This window comes from Girardinichthys multiradiatus, chromosome Y (assembly GCF_021462225.1).
Source record: "Girardinichthys multiradiatus isolate DD_20200921_A chromosome Y, DD_fGirMul_XY1, whole genome shotgun sequence".
Taxonomy (NCBI): Eukaryota; Metazoa; Chordata; class Actinopteri; order Cyprinodontiformes; family Goodeidae; genus Girardinichthys; species Girardinichthys multiradiatus.
In genome coordinates this window covers 9179803-9201612 of record NC_061818.1, presented here as the reverse complement: position 1 = coordinate 9201612, position 21810 = coordinate 9179803, and the positions used below count along the sequence as shown (strand labels likewise).

General features: G+C 41.0%; 1 protein-coding gene across 8 annotated transcripts in view; it reads right to left on the bottom strand.

Annotated features, from left to right (window-relative positions):
* The window catches only part of LOC124864341 (protein CLEC16A-like), a 56007-nt gene that overhangs the window by 29797 nt on the left and 4400 nt on the right, over positions 1–21810 (bottom strand). For 2 of the 8 annotated variants that reach the window (XM_047359097.1, XM_047359103.1), the window contains exons 5-13: positions 21646–21751; positions 17877–17882; positions 16398–16521; positions 15984–16158; positions 14953–15003; positions 14003–14119; positions 3851–4157; positions 1629–1740; positions 1448–1548 (exon numbers count right to left, since the gene is read on the bottom strand). In XM_047359097.1, the coding sequence (XP_047215053.1) occupies positions 1448–1548; positions 1629–1740; positions 3851–4157; positions 14003–14119; positions 14953–15003; positions 15984–16158; positions 16398–16521; positions 17877–17882; positions 21646–21751 (1099 nt within the window). The remainder of the gene's footprint in view (positions 1–1447; positions 1549–1628; positions 1741–3850; positions 4158–14002; positions 14120–14952; positions 15004–15983; positions 16159–16397; positions 16522–17876; positions 17883–21645; positions 21752–21810) is intronic. The other 6 variants (XM_047359099.1, XM_047359101.1, XM_047359102.1 and 3 more) reach the window with 6 other exon arrangements.

Below are 21810 nucleotides of genomic sequence, written 5' to 3'. Positions count from 1 at the left end.
TTCATTAATTGTCCTTGAGATTCTTAATGGATGTTGAAAAGGTCTGTCATCATTAGGATGCTATTTTAAATGTTCTTTGTGCAAAATGAAACTGTAAAACTGTAAAGAAGATTTGAACAATAATAAAAACAATCTGGTGTCTCATTTCAGTATAGTTTTAGGATTCAGATTTATTTATTGCGAATGAGATAATGATAGCTTCACAACCTTAAAAGGTAAGAATATTACAGTTCAAAATAAATATTTAAAGATCCAGCAAATGATAATTTCCTAGGAACCTAGAATTACAGAGAAATGTAGGGAGTTTATTGCATAACTAAAATGTTGCGTTAAGCTCTAAATCAGACTATAATCATTAGGGGATGATTCATGTAGCCAGAAACAGGAAATGAGTTGATAAAAGCTTCAAAAGGTAATAAACTATGACTCATTAAGACGTATGTCAGTCTGCCCCAGGGCAGCTGTGGCTACAGTGTAGCTTACAACTGTCAGTGTGTGACTCAGTGTATGAATGGGCACATGACTGATTGTAGTGTAAAGCGCTTTGGGGTCCTCGGGCTTGATAAAGTGCTAAACAATCACAGGTCATTTTCCATTTCTCATTGTTGAGTTACTGAAAACCAACAGGGCAGGGAACTGACAAAGCAAGCGGTCAACACCTATGAAAGTACAAATGCTGTGGACTAAACAAAACAACACAGCATTCCAAGCTTGCAACTGGCACTGCCTATATCACTTAAAAGATCTATTACATGGAATGCCTATAAGCTCCAAATCCATATAAACATTTGCATTCATAGGAAAAACACAGTACATCATCTTTTAAGTGTAGCGTTTTGCATGTTTCAGGATATGAAATAATCTGGCAATTCTTCAAAACAAACTATACATTTTCGGTTTTTTGCCAATTGCCTTGTCATGTAATGCCCGAGTGATTAGGAGATGGAGTAGAGTCTAAGATGGAGCTTTTGTTTTTGCTTCCACACTGCACTGAGTTTGCTAGAACCTCCACTCCAAGGAATACTGTCACCTGTCTTACAGGTTTCTCACTTGTTACATAGCCTTTAAGACATTGTGGACTGATGAGCAGCAGCAACAACTGCTTCATCGAGGATGTGTTAACACACACCTGCTTACTCCATGGCCACACAAAATGCCAAACAAAACTGTTTTCGCAGAGGAGAGCACACATGCTGATGATCAGTGATGTTTCCTCTCAAATTAAATGGAAGCAGGAACAGACTCCTTAGTTTTTTTCCACTCAGCTTTGTCAGATAAACAATGACGCTGTGGAATCTGTTGCATTATGCCCCGATATGTAAAACCATAGAGCTGAATTAAATGGGAGCGGGGTGTTGTATCATCATATGACAACAGGTGGGTTAGAGTTGATCTGGAAATGGCTTGACTGTGTGAAGTTAACACGGATGGCTGAAAATGAGCAAACCTTTGCTGTGTGAGATGGCATAAAGCAGACAGAGCACAAACAGGGCGTGATAGTCATCATTTGTGCAGTCAAGGGCGCTGTACACCATGTCCAGGAATGGTCTGCAGAGACAGACGACATCAAGATGTCAGCTCGCAGACAATCTACTCTCATCATTTGCTGTGACTGTGAGTTACTGTACCTGCACCTTTGTGTGTGTGTTCGAGTTGCAGCAGCAGTCTTCTCCTCATCAGTGATGTTCTGCTCAGTCAGTTCTGAAGCTTTGCACTTCTCCATCACCACCATCTCAATCTCTACACACACACACACACACACACACACACACACATGCTGTTTGTTCAGTGCACTCCACAAACATTCAGATCCCACACCCTTAGCATAGGTCACAGAAATAAAGATTTGCTGTAAAAGTATTCAAATATTCATATTTTTTCCTGTTACAATTGATGACTTCAGGGAATTTTGTGAAGGACCAAAACAAACTAGTGCATAGCTGTCAAGTATAAGGAAAGTGACAAGTTTTTATTTAACAAACAAATCTGAATTTGTGTTTAAGTCCCTTTCATGTTGATAGCACTAAAATAAACCCAGTGAAACTAATTGCCTCGAGAAGCCCACTAATAAGTAAATGGTTTCTGTGTGTACTTTTTCATCTAATGATAAATCCAGTTGGGAAGGCCTTAGCATTTTCTTTATGAACGTTTCTGAACAAACTCCACCATGAAGACAAAATAACACAGTCAACATGTCAGGGAGACCATTGCGAGACGTTTATGACACAGTAGGTTAGCAAACAAAATGCAAACTTTGAACATCTCGCAGATCCATCATCCACAAAAGGGATAAGACAGCTGCATGTGGTGACTTTCTTCTTCAGAAAGTTGCTGTTAGTTTACAAAAAAACATGCTAGATTTGGTGCTAGGCGCATTTTTGAATTAAAGTTGAGTACAAGTTTGAGGCGCTAAATCTAGTGGCAAAAATGCTAATTTTGCAACACTGCAAACGGTAAATAAACTGACAGCTCTGGTTGGGGTGGCCAATCAGATTCCAGGGGTAACCGGTGCCATCCCAAGCCACCCCTGTGGCCACGCCTCTGCAGATGAGGCCAAAACTGAACTTTTAAAAAAATTGTTATACTATTTATAAAATGCTACATGTAACTGAAAACTGACACTGCACATCACCTTGAACACAACCCCCACAGTGGAACACATCATGCTGTGTGGGTGCTTTTTCTCAGCAGGGACAGTTGGTAGGAATAGCAGCAAAAGGTGGATCTTTAGAGTATTAACTTAGGGGAAGGTTAATATAAATGCTCACCATTATCAAGCTTTTCTTATTTTGTTTTAAAAAACATTTTGCTTCCATTTCACCATTAAACACTACTTTGTTGTATTGGGATTTTTGATGACAGACCAGCACAACGTGTGGTGTGCAGTTGTAAAAAACATTACATTTACTGGGTGAGAATACTGCAAGGTGCTATACTTGAACAAAAGATAAATATGAATTCGGCTTGATGCAACTCCTCTGTGAATTGAACACATAGTACTGTTTTAATACAGACCAATGAAATGTGTTTAACCAGCAGAGAAATGTAGCACAGGATGGGTAAAACTTACTTTGGTATTAAAATAGGATGAACAGCTTAGATAAATCACACGCTATTTAAATGTCTAATTTTACTGCATGGTTTACCAGCGTGCTAAGTAGTGTGGGCGTTGTTTTTTCCTAGTCATTAAGTACTATTTTGATACTACTTCTTGCTAATCTGCCCACCACATTTCTTTTACAAAATTTCACAGTCAAAAACGAATTTTCCTTTGGGTCTTAAGTGATAAATTCCTGCAAAATCTCCAGTGAAAAGGGACCATTTGATCAAAACTAAAAAGAATCATTTCAGATGATTGAAATGGTCACAAGGCAAAAGCTGCACAAGAACACACAAACAATAAGAGAAGCAGTGGGAGACAGAGAGGTGAGGAGCACATGATGGATGGTGCATCATCGCAGGAATGGACAGTTTTGCTTTAATGGACATTGTGTTTAATGGGGCTATATATGGATAAATAAAAAGTAATCCAAACAGTGGAAAGTCTGAAGCAGTCACCCTAATCCTCAAATTGTGAAATTAGTTTTTTCAAAACTGTTTCTGATAAAGAGGTTAAACCACACTTTTACTAAAGACATTGAAATGTCTTTTTTATTGTTTATCACCCAGAAGAAAATCAATCAGAGAATATGAACAATTAATAAGGATGACAAAAATGAAGCCATATTGTTCTTTTAGCTCGCCCCTTTTCTGTTTGGAGGGTTCGCGGGAAACAACAAGTCTGATTGATGGGAGAAAATACACACAAACACATTCCTGTACTGCTGTGTCCAATGAGACACAAACTCACCTTCTGCCATCTCCCCACTCGCTCTGCCTCCCTTAGAGCTCCCACTTCCTCCTCCTCCTAATCCCTCTGTACCTTTTCCCTTCTCCCTCTCTCCTCCTCTGCTGCAGTCGTCATCCCAGCCCTCCTCTAGTTCTCCTCCACCGCTGCCACCGCCTCCTCCTGTTCTTTCGTCATCATCCTCCCCCAGATTTTTGTAATTTGGTCTTTTCTGAGTTCTCTTGCGGCCTCGATGGCGAGACATTTCTAGGGACCGCTCCAAAGACTCTGGGGGTTTGGCGAAGCGACGCAGACCACCTGCACTTGTATGCTGGTGAAAAAAGCAGTAGAGGGACAAATGGAAAAAGATAAGAAAACAGGGAACCCAAAAAACACCTGGAAGTAGGCACATTTACACAAACATTTAAAACAATAATGTATAGCATAATCCTGCTTTAATGGATAGCAAAACATATTCTGGCTGTTGCTCAAATAATATTTACTTAGTTATTTTGTCTGCAAGAGAATATATCGGTTACTCAGACACTTCCTCCAGAATGTCAATAAAAAAGACATTTCTGTGATTTTGGGACTCCAACTTTAAAAAAGCTTCATGCCGATAACCAGCCCATATTTTCCTAGAAGCAAGAATGAAGAAATAATTGTTTTTCTTGGAAATGATTCGTTAGAAAAGTATGAATCCAGTTTCTTTTTATGTACTTTCCAAGGAAGAGAAAGACAGTTTGTGCTGGACACAGAATGCAGATGCTGATCAAGATTATTCTCTGAATGAAACCCACCAAACCCTTTTTTTTACTAAGAAGAGTTTAACTCTCGCTCTTCTAGAGAGCAGCATTATCAATCTATATATGGGTAAATGTGCGAGCAAGATGCACTCAGGCACAGGATGAGAGAAAATGACCCACAGACACATAACTACCCAGAGGCACCGATGCATTGGATTTTTGGCATGTTTATTGCTGCTGTACAGAAAAGGCGCAACTAAAAGGAGGAGATTCTTTAGACATGCGGTTGCAGGGCTTAAAGCTTCAAACCTGACAGGAAACAGCTGTTAATTGATAAGAAGCTGAGCAGTGATGTTGACTCTGATTTACAGTAAAGACTCAAAACCTGTGAACGCTCTTATACAGCTTTAAAATCTAACGATAAACTGCTCATAGACAGCTACATATTAAAATAATCTTAATGACTGATGTGGCACGATGGTCCAATTGGCTGAAGTGTCATTACAGCAACTCAAAATGTTTGTCGGGCCTCCACATGTTTGTATGAATGCCTGACTTTGTTGGGGCATGCTGCTAATGAGATGACGGACAATGTCCTGAGGTATGTCCGCTCAGATCCTGACCAGGGCATCACTGAGATCCAGGACAATCTGAGGTGCCATCTGGTGGCATCAATGGACCTAAACACAACGTCCCAGAGATGTGCTATTGGATTTAGGTCAGGGGAGTGTGGAGGCCATGCAACATGAGGCCTTGCATTATTGTGCAGGAGGAGGAACCCAGGAAGCACTGTACCAATGAAGGGTTTAATAATGGATCTAAGAATTACATCCTGATACCTAATCAATTCAATTCATTTCTAAGATACTTTATTGATCCCCGAGGGGAAATTAGAATTCCAGTACAATGACGATCATGCTAAATAATGTTGCAGGCAGCGTAAAATTCACTGCAGCTTCTCCAGACCCGTTCACGTCTGTCACATGAGCTCAGAGTAAACCTGCTCTCATCTGTGAAAAGAAAAAAAAAAAAAAAAGTGCCGAACCTGCCAATTTTTGTGTTCTCTGTCAAGTACCAGTCGAGCTCCACGGTAAAGCAACTAGGCACAGGGCCAACTAGAGGGCTCTGGCCATACTCGTCCTATTTCTCCTTGCAAAAAGGAGTAGATAACGTTCCAGCTGAAGGTGTTAGGGACCTCAGATGGTCCTGTCCAGCTCTCCTAGAGTGACTGCCTGTCTCCTGAAATCTCCTTCCCTGCCTGTGCTACCTCTGTAGGATCCAGGTATCACCTCATGCTACCAGTAATTACACTGACCCTGGACAAATGCAAAACTACTGAAAAGCATTTAAAAAATGAGGGAAAATGTCTGTGGCCTCCAGCTGCAAAAACATTCCTATTTTTTGGGTCATCTCATTGTTACCCCTTTATTCAGTGCACCGGTTAATTTCATTAACCATTAACCAGATTAATATCGCTTCATACTAAATGTTGCTTGCACAGACTTCCAAGAAGCCGCTCAGATGTCAGCAATTCTGACAATCCTTTTTTTGTGTCAAGCATTCTGATTTGCTGGACTGAGACAGGATTCTGGTTAAATTGAGGTCAATCAAACGTTTGACCATGATGCACAGAGGCAAGCCGACACTGAAACACAACACCCCAGATAAAGTGAGCGCCGCTAGCCGTGAGAGCAAGTTCAAGAAGTTAACGCATTCAGACTAAACTGAAAGAAGTGCAAACATCAACTGCTGAAAACCCAACATCAGCTGAAAATAAAGCTTTGCAGAATTTTTCAGATGTTCATGCACTTTTAGTTGATCAATTTAGTATTTCCAGAACCTACAGATGTAATTTCATGCTATTAGTGTTCATGTTATACTTATTTCCACTTAAAAGATGATTGCAAAATTATAGCAACAGTAATACATAATTTTATAATTCTGAAGGCTGCAAGTTCTCAAAGATTTGGTTACTTTTGATGTTTTTACCTTACAGCAAACTTGACTGAAAATACAAAGTGTGGAAAACTCGTACTCAAAATGGCCCTTTTTAATCAAACAAGCAAAAACAAACAATCAAAAAAAAAAAAAACCTTTATGATAGTAGGACATACAGATACACAGACAGTGGTCTGTGTATCTGTATGTATAACTTATAGCTTATAGGTTGCACTAACAACAACTCTATATGGTGTGGAAGTGGTTTGCAAGGAAAGAAAACATGGGTATTGTCAGTAAGGATGTCAGAAGAAGCACAAAAGCTTTTTACTACTAAAACTTAATATTTGCTGCTAAATTAATCAGAATCAGCTTTATTGCCAAGTTCATACATACAAGCTAGGAATTTGACTCCAGCACACTTTGGTCTCTGGGTTTTGTTTTTTGCATTAAAGAATATACATATATACAATATACACACACATATATATATACATATATATATATATATATATATATATATATATACATATATACAGGTCCTTCTCAAAAAATTAGCATATTGTGATAAAGTTCATTATTTTCCATAATGTAATGATGAAAATTTAACATTCATATATTTTAGATTCATTGCACACTAACTGAAATATTTCAGGTCTTTTATTGTCTTAATACAGATGATTTTGGCATACAGCTCATGAAAACCCAAAATTCCTATCTCACAAAATTAGCATATCATTAAAAGGGTCTCTAAACGAGCTATGAACCTAATCATCTGAATCAACGAGTTAACTCTAAACACCTGCAAAAGATTCCTGAGGCCTTTAAAACTCCCAGCCTGGTTCATCACTCAAAACCCCAATCATGGGTAAGACTGCCGACCTGAATGCTGTCCAGAAGGCCACTATTGACACCCTCAAGCAAGAGGGTAAGACACAGAAAGAAATTTCTGAACGAATAGGCTGTTCCCAGAGTGCTGTATCAAGGCACCTCAGTGGGAAGTCTGTGGGAAGGAAAAAGTGTGACAGAAAACGCTGCACAATGAGAAGAGGTGACCGGACCCTGAGGAAGATTGTGGAGAAGGGCCGATTCCAGACCTTGGGGGACCTGCGGAAGCAGTGGACTGAGTCTGGAGTAGAAACATCCAGAGCCACTGTGCACAGGCGTGTGCAGGAAATGGGCTACAGGTGCCGCATTCCCCAGTCCTGGGCTACAGAGAAGCAGCACTGGACTGTTGCTCAGTGGTCCAAAGTACTTTTTTCGGATGAAAGCAAATTCTGCATGTCATTCGGAAATCAAGGTGCCAGAGTCTGGAGGAAGACTGGGGAGAAGGAAATGCCAAAATGCCAGAAGTCCAGTGTCAAGTACCCACAGTCAGTGATGGTCTGGGGTACCGTGTCAGCTGCTGGTGTTGGTCCACTGTGTTTTATCAAGGGCAGGGTCAATGCAGCTAGCTATCAGGAGATTTTGGAGCACTTCAAGCTTCCATCTGCTGAAAAGCTTTATGGAGATGAAGATTTCATTTTTCAGCATGACCTGGCACCTGCTCACAGTGCCAAAACCACTGGTAAATGGTTTACTGACCATGGTATCACTGTGCTCAATTGGCCTGCCAACTCTCCTGACCTGAACCCCATAGAGAATCTGTGGGATATTGTGAAGAGAACGTTGAGAGACTCAAGACCCAACACTCTGGATGAGCTAAAGGCCGCTATCGAAGCATCCTGGGCCTCCATAAGACCTCAGCAGTGCCACAGGCTGATTGCCTCCATGCCACGCCGCATTGAAGCAGTCATTTCTGCAAAAGGATTCCCGACCAAGTATTGAGTGCATAACTGTACATGATTATTTGAAGGTTGACGTTTTTTGTATTAAAAACACTTTTCTTTTATTGATCGGATGAAATATGCTAATTTTGTGAGATAGGAATTTTGGGTTTTCATGAGCTGTATGCCAAAATCATCCATATTAAGACAATAAAAGACTTGAAATATTTCAGTTAGTGTGCAATGAATCTAAAATATATGAATGTTAAATTTTCATCATTACATTATAGAAAATAATGAACTTTATCACAATATGCTAATATTTTGAGAAGGACCTGTATATATATATACATATATATATACATATATATATATATATGTATATATATATATGTATATATATATACATATATATATATACATATATATATACATATATATATATATATATATATATATGTATATATATATATATATATATATATATATATATATATATATGTACATATATGTATTCAACTCCCACCTCCGGGAGAGCTTCGACCAGATCCCGGGGGATGTTGGAGACATAGAGTCCGAGTGGACCATGTTCTCCGCATCTATTGTCGATGCTGCTGCCCATAGCTGCGGCCGTAAGGTCTGCGGTGCCTGTCGCAGCGGCAATCCCAGAACCCGGTGGTGGACACCGGGAGTAAGGGATGCTGTTAAGCTGAAGAAGGAGTCCTATCAGCTGTGGTTGGCTTGTGGGACTCCTGAGGCGGCTGACGGGTACCGTGAGGCCAAGCGTGCTGCGGCCCGGGCTGTGGCAGAGGCAAAAACCCGGGCCTGGGAGGAGTTCGGTGAGGCCATGGAGAAGGACTACCGGTTGGCCTCAAAGCGATTCTGGCAAACCGTCCGTCGCCTCAGGAGGGGGAAGCAGTGCTTTGCCAGCACTGTTTATAGTGGGGGCGGGAGACTGCTGACCTCGACTGAGGACATTATCGGGCGGTGGAAGGAGTACTTCGAGGATCTCCTCAATCCTGCCATCACGCATTCCGTGATGGAAACAGAGGATGGGGACTCGGGGTTGGACTCTTTCATCACCCAGGCTGAAGTCGCCGAGGTGGTTAAAAAACTCCGCGGTGGCAGGGCTTCGGGGTTGATGAGAACTGCCCTGAGTACCTCAAGTCTCTGGATGTTGTAGGGCTGTCATGGTTGACACGTCTCTTCAACATCGCGTGGCGGTCGGGGACAGTGCCTCTGGACTGGCAGACTGGGGTGGTGGTCCCCCTTCATAAGAAGGGGGACCGGAGGGTGTGTTCCAACTACAGGGGGATCACACTCCTCAGCCTCCCTGGTAAGGCCTACACCAGGGTATTGGAGAGGAGAGTCCGGCCGGTAGTCGAACCTCGGCTTCAGGAGGAGCTGTGTGGTTTTTGTCCCGGCCGTGGAACACTGGACCAGCTCTATACCCTCTACAGGGTGCTCGAGGGTTCATGGGAGTTTGCCCAACCGGTTCACATGTGTTTTGTGGACCTGGAGAAGGCATTCGACTGTGTCCCTCGTGATGCCCTGTGGGGGGTGCTCCAGGAGTATGGAATCGGGGGCCCTTTACTAGGGGCCATCCAGTCCCTGTACGAGCGGAGCAGGAGTTTGGTCCGCATTGCCGGCACTAAGTCGGACCTGTTCCCAGTGCCTGTTGGACTCCGGCAGGGCTGCCCTTTGTCACCGGTCCTGTTCATAACTTTTATGGACAGGATTTCTAGACGCAGCCAAGGGCCGGAGGGGGTCGGGTTCAGGGACCAGTGGATTTCGTCTCTTCTTTTTGCAGATGACGTGGTCCTGCTGGCCCCCTCTATCCAAGACCTACAGCATGCGTTGTGGCGGTTCGCAGCCGAGTGTGAAGCGGCTGGGATGAGGATCAGCTCCTCCAAGTCCGAGGCCATGGTTCTCGACCGGAAAAGGGTGGCTTGTCCTCTTCAGGTTGGAGGGGAGTTCCTGCCTCAAGTGGAGGAGTTTAAGTATCTCGGGGTCTTGTTCACGAGTGAGGGAAGAATGGAGCGGGAGATCGACAGACGGATTGATGCGGCTGCCACAGTAATGGGGGCGCTGTGCCGGTCCATTGTGGTGAAGAGAGAGCTGAGCCGAAAAGCAAAGCTCTCAATTTACTGGTCGGTCTACGTTCCTACCCTCACTTATGGCCATGAACTTTGGGTCATGACCGAAAGAACGAGATCCCGGATACAAGCGGCTGAAATGAGCTTCCTCCGTAGGGTGGCCGGGCACTCCCTTAGAGATAGGGTGAGGAGCTCGGCCATCCCCCTCATCTCGGAGTAGAGCCGCTGCTCCTCCACATCGAGAGGAGCCAGTTGAGGTGGCTCGGGCATCTATACCGGATGCCTCCTGGACGCCTTCCTCGGGAGGTGTTCCAGGCACGTCCCACCGGGAGGAGGCCCAGGGGACGGCCCAGGACACGCTGGAGGAACTATGTCTCTCGGCTGGCCTGGGAACGCCTTGGGCTCCCCCTTGAGGAGCTGGAGGAGGTGTCTGGAGAGAGGGACGTCTGGGCGTCTCTGCTGAGTCTGCTGCCCCCGCGACCCGGTCCTGGATAAGCGGAAGACGAGTACGAGTATACATATATATATATATATATATATATATATATATATATACATTTAAGCATACATGTGAGAATCTACACAGGAGATGCTAAAGAGAGAATTCAATTAAATTATCATCACACCCAGTATAACATCACATCTGGTCTTAACATGTAGAGACTTAATGACCACTCACAGCAGGAAGGCTAGATAATTTGAATTATAGTTTTTAAAGAGAAATTAGAATTGTCTAAATGCTTTTCAAATCAGGAGATTAAAAACTAGCCACAAAACTCTAATTAGTGGCTCTCAAGTTGAAAATATCCAATAATATTATTATTAAAGCTATTCCCATTTAGTTCAGCGGTGCTGCTAACAAAATACCCACTAAATCCTCAAGTCAAATCCTTTCCGAGTGGTTTAGTTTCTTCAAAGGTTCTTTAAAGGAACACTGAAACTAGGCAGCCTGCTTTCATTCAACCTCTAGAGCAAACACAAACCATGAAACATAAATACGTGCATGTAGGAACACATGGACACAATCTGCTTTGAAGAGTCTCAAACAAAGGTTCTATAAACCACCATCCACCTCTGATAGTTTCACAGCATCCTTCCCCATCCAATACAGAACACAGGTTAAAACAATGGTTCTGTAATCTTTTAAAAACAATTTTGTTATCCCTGTTTTACTAGGGGTGCACCGATTGCAGTTTTATGGCAGATCACGATCAATAAAAAGCCTGACCTGCCGATTTTGATTTAAAGCTGATACCAATTTCTTTTTATAATCGTTACTGTCAGGTGTTATAGGTTCACAACACACCTTTAATGTTCAATTAAATTTTATTGAAAAACATTGACGAATACCCATGAAACAATACAAACTTGTTTGAACTGCACATGAGGCCATGCTCTCAAATATAAATGCAAAGTTTAGAGCATTGCACTTCATTTAGTCTTCAATTTTTCACATTTGAAAAGAAACAAAACTTGCACAAAAGGTTTGACAAGTAGATAAGATTGGTGGAGAAGATCAATTTCACATGTAAGAATCAGCCGTTCACCGATCTCCCAAAATTATGGAAATCGGGGGCAATTGATTGATCGGCCGGCCTATCAATTGGTGCACCCTTGGTTTTGTCTTTCTTCCTAATCCATTTTTGCATTTTTCTTTGAAGGTTCTTGTGAAAGCAAATCTAGTCTAATCATTTCTTACAACTTTTTAATTACAGCTTGACAAGAAGCATTCAAAAATGCCCATTGATAGGACTGTTTTCATCATTATTTAGAAAACAAAAAATCAAATCTCTTCAACTGCATATATATAACATACCCTGAAAGAAAACCTAGCCTAAAGTGACATCTCCTCTAAACACGTTGAGCAGGATTGTACTGAGTCTGCAGCCTAACATACACTGAGCTTGCCATCAGACGTAAACCACAAACTAGTATCTGTGTGTGTGTGTTGCACCTGTTAGCCGACATTGTTCTGGTAAACCACTCACAGTCTCAGCCGCTGCTGAGAAATTAATGGAGGTCAGGGAGCATGCCCCGTGCAGACACAAAGAAACACCCGAACCAAAACAGACACATGCTTAAAAGAGGGCACATTGTGCAGGTAAGCAGCAGCTCCTGCTTTGTGAAAAATACATGTTGCTAAACGTCTGCAAATACTGACATTATGTATCTAACTGGTGCACTTGCAAGAAAAGCGATCTACAAAAGCAACAGAGAGGAAAAACACACTTCTTCCAGGAAAGAGATCTGGGTTAGGTGAGCCAGCCCTGTCAGTGTGTTCCGCCATGTGAACTAATTTCCTGCCACATCATAGACAAACAGGAAGTGCCATTTTACCACCTGCAAAGAAACGCAACCCGTTCCTGATCTGCCTCCTTTTCATCTACCAGAAATTAAATATCATATACCTAACGAGGGGGAAATAATTAACATCTACATCTCATGTTGATGCGGAATAAAAAGAAAAAAAAAGAAATTTCAGAACTTCCCGTACTGCTTTTTAAACTTTCGTTTAGGTTTATAAATGATCTGCTTTTCCTTGCTAAACTGCTTTGAAACAGCACATGTGATCAAACAATAAAGATAACAAGTAAAAAGACCCGATAGCAAGTTAAATCTAAGTAGATGTACTGTTTCAATCATTGCTGCTCTAATTTACTTTTTTTCTGTGTGAAAGGTTCAAAGAACAAACACATAAATAATGATTGGCTGTCAAAAATGAGACTTTGATGAGTCAATGTGACAAAAACAGTTTTTTTTTTTCTATGTCTAAAACTATAGTTTTAGACACAGTTCAGAAATGCAAATCCTCTCATCCTTCACTCAAGCAGCAGGTCCTCATTTGAGGAGGGTTCTCTCCTGTTGTGGTCTACCAGAACTGTGAAGGCATTATGCCTCAAGTCACATTCACTGAAAGGGTAGGCAGCTTCTTACAACAGCCACAGACTGAGCACACAGAAATACACACAGGGCACAGAGAAGAACCACAAGGCTTCTCAGAAACGCTCACTAGTGCTGCACACCCACCCGCCAGTACAAACAGATGGTCAAAATTAGGAGGGGAGGGCGGGGCAAAGGGGGAAGAGAAACTAAAATTGAGAAGAAAAAAAAAGGGGGGGAGGACACATCAGAAAATGAAAGGGAAGGGGAATAAGATGGGGAAGACAGGGGGACACTGAAGAGAGGGTAAAAAGAGGAGAGAGAAATTACATGAACAGGAAGGCAGAAGTGACAGAAAGAAGAATGCTTTCAAACAAATCCCAAACAAGACAGAGGGACAAGAAGAAAAAATGCATTTTGTTGTGCTGATGTTGGTGAAGAACCAGACAAAGAAAACCAATGACCCTGCGATCTTATAACCACCTACATACACTTCTGGAACTGTGTGTGGTTGTGTGCGTAGGTGACCGTTTCTTGTTTGAGCAAAATGTGTTTGCTTCATTTGTTAGTATACATTTGTGTCACTTTGTGCACTACTTGGTATAGTGGTGAGTCAGATTCTGGTTTTAGTTATTTCAAACTTTGGGAGTCCAGTTTGCATTTATGTTGTGCTTACATGACATAGAATCTGGTACAAAATCGGGACTTCTCTAAGTGCATGTGTTGTGTGTGGGTGTACATATATAATACCGTGTTTTTGTGTGTGCTGTGTACATCTGGCTGGCAACTGAACACAGAGAGGTCCCCATTGAGGATAACATCTGCAAGGGTGTTGACTAGAGGCTGATAGTGGATGATTAGAAACACCTGGAAAAATAAAAACACAAAAACAGACATTCACAATGTTTTTCTCCTGTCAAGCTTCCAAGTAAAATCAACACACTCACACTACTGATAAGTACAGATTAACAGATTATGTTTTTCTGGTATTAACCAGAATGTTGAATTCATAAATAAACAGGAAGTGCTTTTATTTTGAGATTTAAAAAAACTAAATTGTCTGTTTTATAAAATAGAAAGATGTTGAAGCAAAGCATCCCCACAGCATAATGCTGCCACCATAAATCACAATAGGGAGGCTTAGGGCTGGGGTCTCAAACTAAACTCCCCCATAGCCAGAGTCCTTCAGCATTAGATGCGTTTCGACCTCAACACACCTGAATTAGATAATTAGATCATATGCTGGACTTTTTTTTTACTTGACTGCTAGCTGATGATCTAATTAAGCCATTTGATTCAGCTGTTATGGACCAGAGATGATCTAGGATTTAGCATGTGGTTTATTTTGTCTTCAAACATCCCACAGTGATTTATTACAGAGGTCAGTTTGAGAGACATCTTTGATGTCATCATTATGAAGCTACAAGCAGATGTTATGGAACAATTTATATCCTGTGGTTCGAGAAGGTCCCTGGCTAATCAATAAAGTACATATTTTCACAGGAGAACGTGCATATCCCTGTCCCCTGCACCTTTTACTCCTGACTACATGAGAAAGAGATCTGTTATAAGAGACTAGTCCCAAACCTCAATAGAGTCCAAATTGGGTATCAGATATTTGTTTTTGCTATTTAACTGCGACTCAAGTCCAGAGCTGAGACTTAACAAGCCTTCTGATGTCTACCACGTTGGTTACTTACTTGAGACAGCAGGTAGAGGGACACCTGGGGATTAATCTTCCGCTCTTCAGACTGAGAAAACAAAAAGAATATAATCCGTTTTAATAAGATCATATATGATAAGGAAAATGTATTTCAAACCTGATGTCAGTGGTTTTGGGAACATTTGTATGCCTAAATAAAACTCTTTATCTAAAGTCTTCTCAATATGCCAAGTAAAAAATAAACCAAATGAAAATGTCAAGATTATACACAATCTTTAAACATGGCTACACCAGTTATTTAAATGTCAAACTATAGTAGTATGTAGAAAAAGTGGATTACTAATGTCAGATATTCATGAACACACCAACAGGAAGCAATTACTTTTGATTTGACACTTTCAAACATTCTTAAGTTACATTAAGGAAAATGTTTCATTTTGAAGAATCATGTTTAAGAAACTGAAAATCTGAGTGAGTTGATTTTATTCTATAACTATAATCACAAAAGTAAGAGGGAAAATTTTTTTACCTAGTATGACAGCATTTATAACCATGTTGTGTAAAATCAGTGAATATAGTAAAATAAACGAAACAGCCTAAATAAAGCCTCCCAATCCGAACCTGTGGAGATAAGTGTTTTTTTACATCCAGATATCACAAGTACACAGAGTACAGACGCTCTAATATTTACTTATTTTGGTCCAGTTAATGTGTAAAATTGATAGGTTTTGATTACCTAAGTTAATGTGTATAGCTCAGAAATTGCTCTAATGAATACAACTGCTTAAGTGCATATTTTTTTAAATAAAAAATACGTGGCCTTTAAGAAAATCTAGTCTGTCCTTAGTGAATTATTTTAAAAATACAGAAGTTGTGCTCGTTCATTTTTGTGTTGGTGCAGTGTGATTTGTGTAGATTGACTTCGATCCGGCTCAGGCAAAAACAGGATTTGGGTCAAATTTATGAAGGGAACGTAAGTACTGCAGAGTTCGTGCCGTGGAGGCGCAGAGAGCAGACGGACGCTGTGTAAACTGGTTAGTGTTGAAGTGTTTGTGACGGTGAACATACCGTCTCAGGACTGACCAAAGAGTAGACGTAGAGGGGCAAGAAGAGACGATTAAGGAGGTGGTCTGTCAGCACGTCATTCAGGAATTCACAGTTGATGATGAGGATATCATTCAGGTAGTGAAGATGGTCAAGGTGCTCAGCTACCAGGTCACTCAACTTTCCTCTGTTCTTATGCCTGCAACACAGCAGAAAGAAACACTGAGTAATCTGTCAAGCTGATCAAGGACCTTGGTATGTCTTAAACAGTTATCTCTTGATCTGTTTGCAGAAATACCAATTATAAAAAATTGCAAAAATCATAATACCACATACACTGATACCAAAGTAAATACTGTTTAACAGGGACCAGGATAAAACTTCCAAATCTGAGACAACCATGCCCCCTAGAGGCTACAAAGAGAAGGAAACACTTACTCTTCATCTGTCTGCACACACTTGTCCAGTTCGATGACATGGCTACCGATAAACCAGACCAAGTTACTGAAATACGGGACCGCTGTCTTATCTCGAATGTAGTGAAGCATGTGCTGGTTGTCCACTGGAGAGTGTGGGAGCAAAAGGGGGGAGATGTTACTAAGGATGCCCATAGATATTAATACGCATTAACACAGTTATTGGTCTGTACTGTGTGTGGAATTTGAAAGCTGAACATGATCATAAATGCAAAAAAATATATATTCCCAATTAGAAAATTTACTAAAAAGTCCCCAGAGACTACCAGAAACAAAGGTAAGAAAATAAATTGTTTTTATATGAGACAGCCATATTCACTACTGCTTTGTTGGTGTACACTTTTTAGTTTTCCTATAACAGTGAAATGGTACTCCCACTGTCACTGCTATTTGCACAACAAAATTCAGTGATGTGGAAATGTAATCGGTATAAAATTAAACAAACAGTTTAACAAGTTACAGAAAAACTTTACATCATCCTGTTCCTATGGTTTAAAGTCCTTTAATGAGATGCCAGAGAAAGTACCAGAAGGATCTGAGCTTTATCTGGCTCTCTGGACAATAAGGTAACAAAGCCCTGGCCATCTCCCACCTACTGCTGCACACTGCTGGCCAGCTGGCTGAAAGCTTTTACAATGTTACCCTCACTAACAAGACAGACAAAAAAGTAAAAAAATTTAAATTTGCTGTTTGGAAAAATAATATTTTGGAAATAACAGGAGTGTCACTCACTACTCTAAGATATTAAGATAGAGTGGTATGTCTGTTAAGCAGCCTACCAGCCTGCAATTAGCCATAAACAAGCCAAACCTATCAGTAAATTTGATCTTTTGTCTTAATTTTTAAGAGTTTACTGGATAACACCATTTGCATGCAGATAACATTGTGCATCCTAAGAGAAAAAAATATTTTTCCCAGTGACTGACGGGATTAACTTAGGAAAATTAAACATTAATGTTTTATAAAGCTTTCTGCACCATCTCTCTTCATAATGGGAAAAATATTTTTTCATGTGCCACCACCATTAAAATAAGAGAACCTCTTCCAAAAAAAAAAAAAAAAAAAAAAAAGAATTAGCTTTTGGAAGAAATTAGGCCAAGAACAACAATTAAAGTGGCATGCAGGGTTTTCTGCATGTATGCCGGTGACTGATTGATGATAAATGATTTCTAAGCACACCTACCCATATATTAGAAACAAATACACCATTAAGAAGCAGGACTTGGTAACAGCAATTAAGAGCTGATTTAACCTAAAAATTACTTCATATTTGACCAGGAAAAAGGCTATTTCTTATACAGATTTCTACTTAGAACAAGTTTAATCTTTAATTTAGAACTGCGCTGTGTTTGTAGCAGATCAGTATGAACTGTGCCAAATCAGCTCAGCCAGATGCTGATACCCAGCTGTAAAATAGACTGAATGAATGGAACCAACTTACATGAAACTGTAGTTAGGCAGATGGGACGCGTAGAAGAAGGAGGAGGAGGAGAGACAAGGAGAGGAAGAGTGATTGGAGAGGGAAGAGGGAGACAGACACAGGGTTAATGTGAGTAAAGGGGCGGCTGTGGACGGGTGGAGGCAGGGAAGGATCCCACAGTCATCTTAACAAACTGCAAACAATACCACACTTGGAAAATAAGTTTTAATATTTAATAGCGGTGCTAAAACTTTTTTTGCATTTTTTTAAATAGATGGTATTTGACCAATGAAAACTCAATCTGATCAGTAATCTGTTTGGTGTGTTGCAAAACACATTTCAATGTATTTCATTGGGAGTTTATGTCATAGACCATAACAAAGTTGTACTTAATTTTGAAGCGAAAGGAAATATTGGTCTGGACTCTGACGAGGCCATTCTAAAACACAAATATGATTTGATTTAAACCACATTATTGTATGTCTGGCTGCATGTTTCCAATTGTTGACCTGCAGGATGGTGTTTCCCAATCAAGTCTTTTGTAGCCTCTTAACAGGTTTCAGTCAGATTGGTCCTCAATTTTCCTTCATCAGTCTTCCCATCAGCTCAGACACGCCTCCCACACCCTGCAGAAAAAAAGTATTCCCAGGCCGCCACAACCATTTTGCAGACAGTATGCTTAGACCGATAAAAATACACAGCTCAAAAAAATAAAGGGAACACTTAAACAACACAATATAACTCCAAGTAAATCAAACTTCTGTGAAATCAAACTGTCCACTTAGGAAGCAACACTGATTGATAATTAATTTCACATGTTGTTGTGTAAATTAAATAGACAACAGGGGGAAATCTTTGGCGATTAGCAAGACGCTCAATAAAGGAGTGGTTCTGCAGGTGGGGACCACAGACCACTTCTCAGTACCGATGCTTTCTGGCTGATGTTTTGGTCTCTTTTGAATGTTGGTGGTGCTTTCACACTCGTGGTAGCATGAGACGGACTCTACAACCCACACAAGCGGCTCAGGTAGTGCAGCTCATCCAGGATGGCACATCAATGCGAGCTGTGGCAAGAAGGTTTGCTGTGTCTGTCAGCGTAGTGTCCAGAGCCTGGAGGCGCTACCAGGAGACAGGCCAGTACACCAGGAGACGTGGAGGAGGCTGTAGGAGGGCAACAACCCAGCAGCAGGACCACTACCTCCGCCTTTGTGCAAGGAGGAACAGGAGGACCACTGCCAGAACCCTGCAAAATGACCCCCAGCAGGCCACAAATGTGCATGTGTCTGCACAAATGGTTAGAAATCGACTCCATGAGGATGGTATGAGGGCCTGACGTCCACAAATAGGGGTTGTACTCACAGCCCAACACCGTGCAGGATGCTTGGCATTTGCCAGAGAACACCAGGATTGGCAAATTCACCACTGGCACCCTGTGCTCTTCACAGATGAAAGCAGGTTCACACTGAGCACATGTGACAGACGTGACAGAGTCTGGAGACACCGTGGAGAGCGATCTGCTGCCTGAAACATCCTTCAGCATGACCGGTTTGGCAGTGGGGTGGCCGTGCGGCCCTCAAAAGAAATGTTGTGTGTCAGCAGTTACTGCAAGAGGAAGACATTGAAGCTATGGACTGGCCCGCCCGTTCCCCAGACCTGAATCCAATTGAGCACATCTGGGACATCATGTCTCGCTCCATCCACCAACTTCACGTTGCACCACAGACTGTCCAGGAGTTGGCGGATGCTTTAGTCCAGGTCTGGGAGGAGATCCTTCAGGAGACCATCCGCCGTGTCATCAGGAGCATGTCCAGGAGTTGTAGGAGGTCACACACAATACTGAGCCTCATTTTGACTTGTTTTAAGGACATTACATCAAAGTTGGATCAGCCTGTAGTGTGTTTTTCCACTTAATTTTGTGTGTCACTCCAAATGCAGGCCTCCATTGGTTAATAAATTTGATTCCCATTGATATATTTTTTGTGACATTTTGTTGTCAGCACATTCAACTTTGTACAGAACAAAGTATTCAATGAGAATATTTTATTCATTCAGATCTAGGATGTGTTATTTGAGTGTTCCCTTTATTTTTTTGAGTAGTGTAGTTTGTTTTCTGCAACACAGCAGCTTCCTCCATAGGGTCCTAGTGTCCCCTTCATTGCTTGTGGCAAACTACCAACAGGACATCTTATGGCTTTCTTTTTGTCACTGCTTCATAAAAGGCAGCTATATGGACTGTACAACAATAGTTTTCCTGTGAACAGATGCTCCCAACTGAGCTGTGGATCTCTGCAGCTTCAGATGGTAACTGCTGGCACTGAACTTTAGGGAAATCAGAGTAAAACTGGTGAACACAGACGCATGCCACATTTTCAACTTTTTATCTGATGACATTTTAAAAACCATGCACCATTCCCTTTGATGTTATAGTTATGTGTTGGTCTATCACATAAAATCCCAATAAATTGCATTTCTTGCTGCTGTAATGAGATCAATTGTGACAATGCATAAATTAGTCGTAGTGTGACTAACCTGTTTTCCAGGTGGTCATTTGTTGCAGTGCATGGACAAGGAATCGGTAGCACGCATCAATCAGATACAATTTAACACCAAAAAGATAATATTCTTCATTCTTATTTTATCCATTTTACACAGCTTCATTGTGACTTGAAAGCAACTCTTGGCATTGTGCTATGACAAACAAGCAAAATAATACAGCGGAGTTGTACTTCCCTTTGAGAGATTCCTTATATATTATAGCTAAGCATAAAATTAGACGAGCAATAAATTCAACAGACTACAAAGTTAAACTAAATAAGATTTCAGATCATCTGAGATAAGGTCAGTTGCCCAGACTAACTGTTGAAGGTTTCGGAGTCAAGAGTTCATGGATGATGCAAGAAAACATTGTAGGGAACATTGTGTTACATCTAGCAAAGTTACACATGACAGTAATTGAGAAAGAGACTGTGTTATTCCTCTGGACTAAACTGTGAAGCTAACTACTTTTTGTGATTGCCACATGATTCCAAAATTATGACTTCATAAAAGAATGTAAATTAGTAAAAGCAAAACCAGTTTGTTTTGCTTTTGATATTAAATAAATCATGTAAAATCCCAGTTTTGTCTTTTTGAATTCTTCATTTCTGCTTTACATAGCCAACACTTGTCATAACAGAAAGCGTATAGTGGGATAATGTTAGTCAACATTTTTAGATTGTGGAATTGTATACAATTTACATGAAACCACCACATGAACTATAACAGCATGAACCCACATAACAAAAAGTATTCATGCACCTGACAGCAGTCAATAGGTTTTAGCCAAAATAAGACTAACTACCCAGGCAACTACAATCTGACGTAAATTCTAACTCATAAAGCTGTAAGATGAACTCTGTAAACAAGAGCAGGTCTAATTAAATGTTACAATGATTTTTCACAGAAATAGATGCATCACAATCATCAGCGAGATGAAGCAATATGAATGAAGTGGTCTTAACCCCGACACTAGAGCTGCATACTGGTTGTTAAATGACAGTATGTGTCATACACTGAATAATTATGAACTGGATTTGTATTAAATGTTGTGGTGGGGGCTATTACTGTCAAGGGCTCGATGACTTTGCATATAACCTGCGTGACAAACATTTACTAGAATAAAAAACAGAAATACATACATTCTATTAAGCCAAATAAAAATCAGCAGAGTGCACACACGTTAATATTACCTGCTACTCATGCTGTCCCAGAATCCTCTGCATTTGTGGGCATGCATGCGCCTGGCACTTACCTTTGTATACGTTGAGTGTGATGGTGCGAACCGCGATGCGAACCATGCTTTCTGGGTGGTTGAAAAACTTAATGGCTTCGGTGTACAGGGCAAAGTCATTAGTGTGCTGTGTGTGGGAGACAGAGAGGAGGCGCTGGTGAGCAAGGCTTCACAGAGCCATGCTCC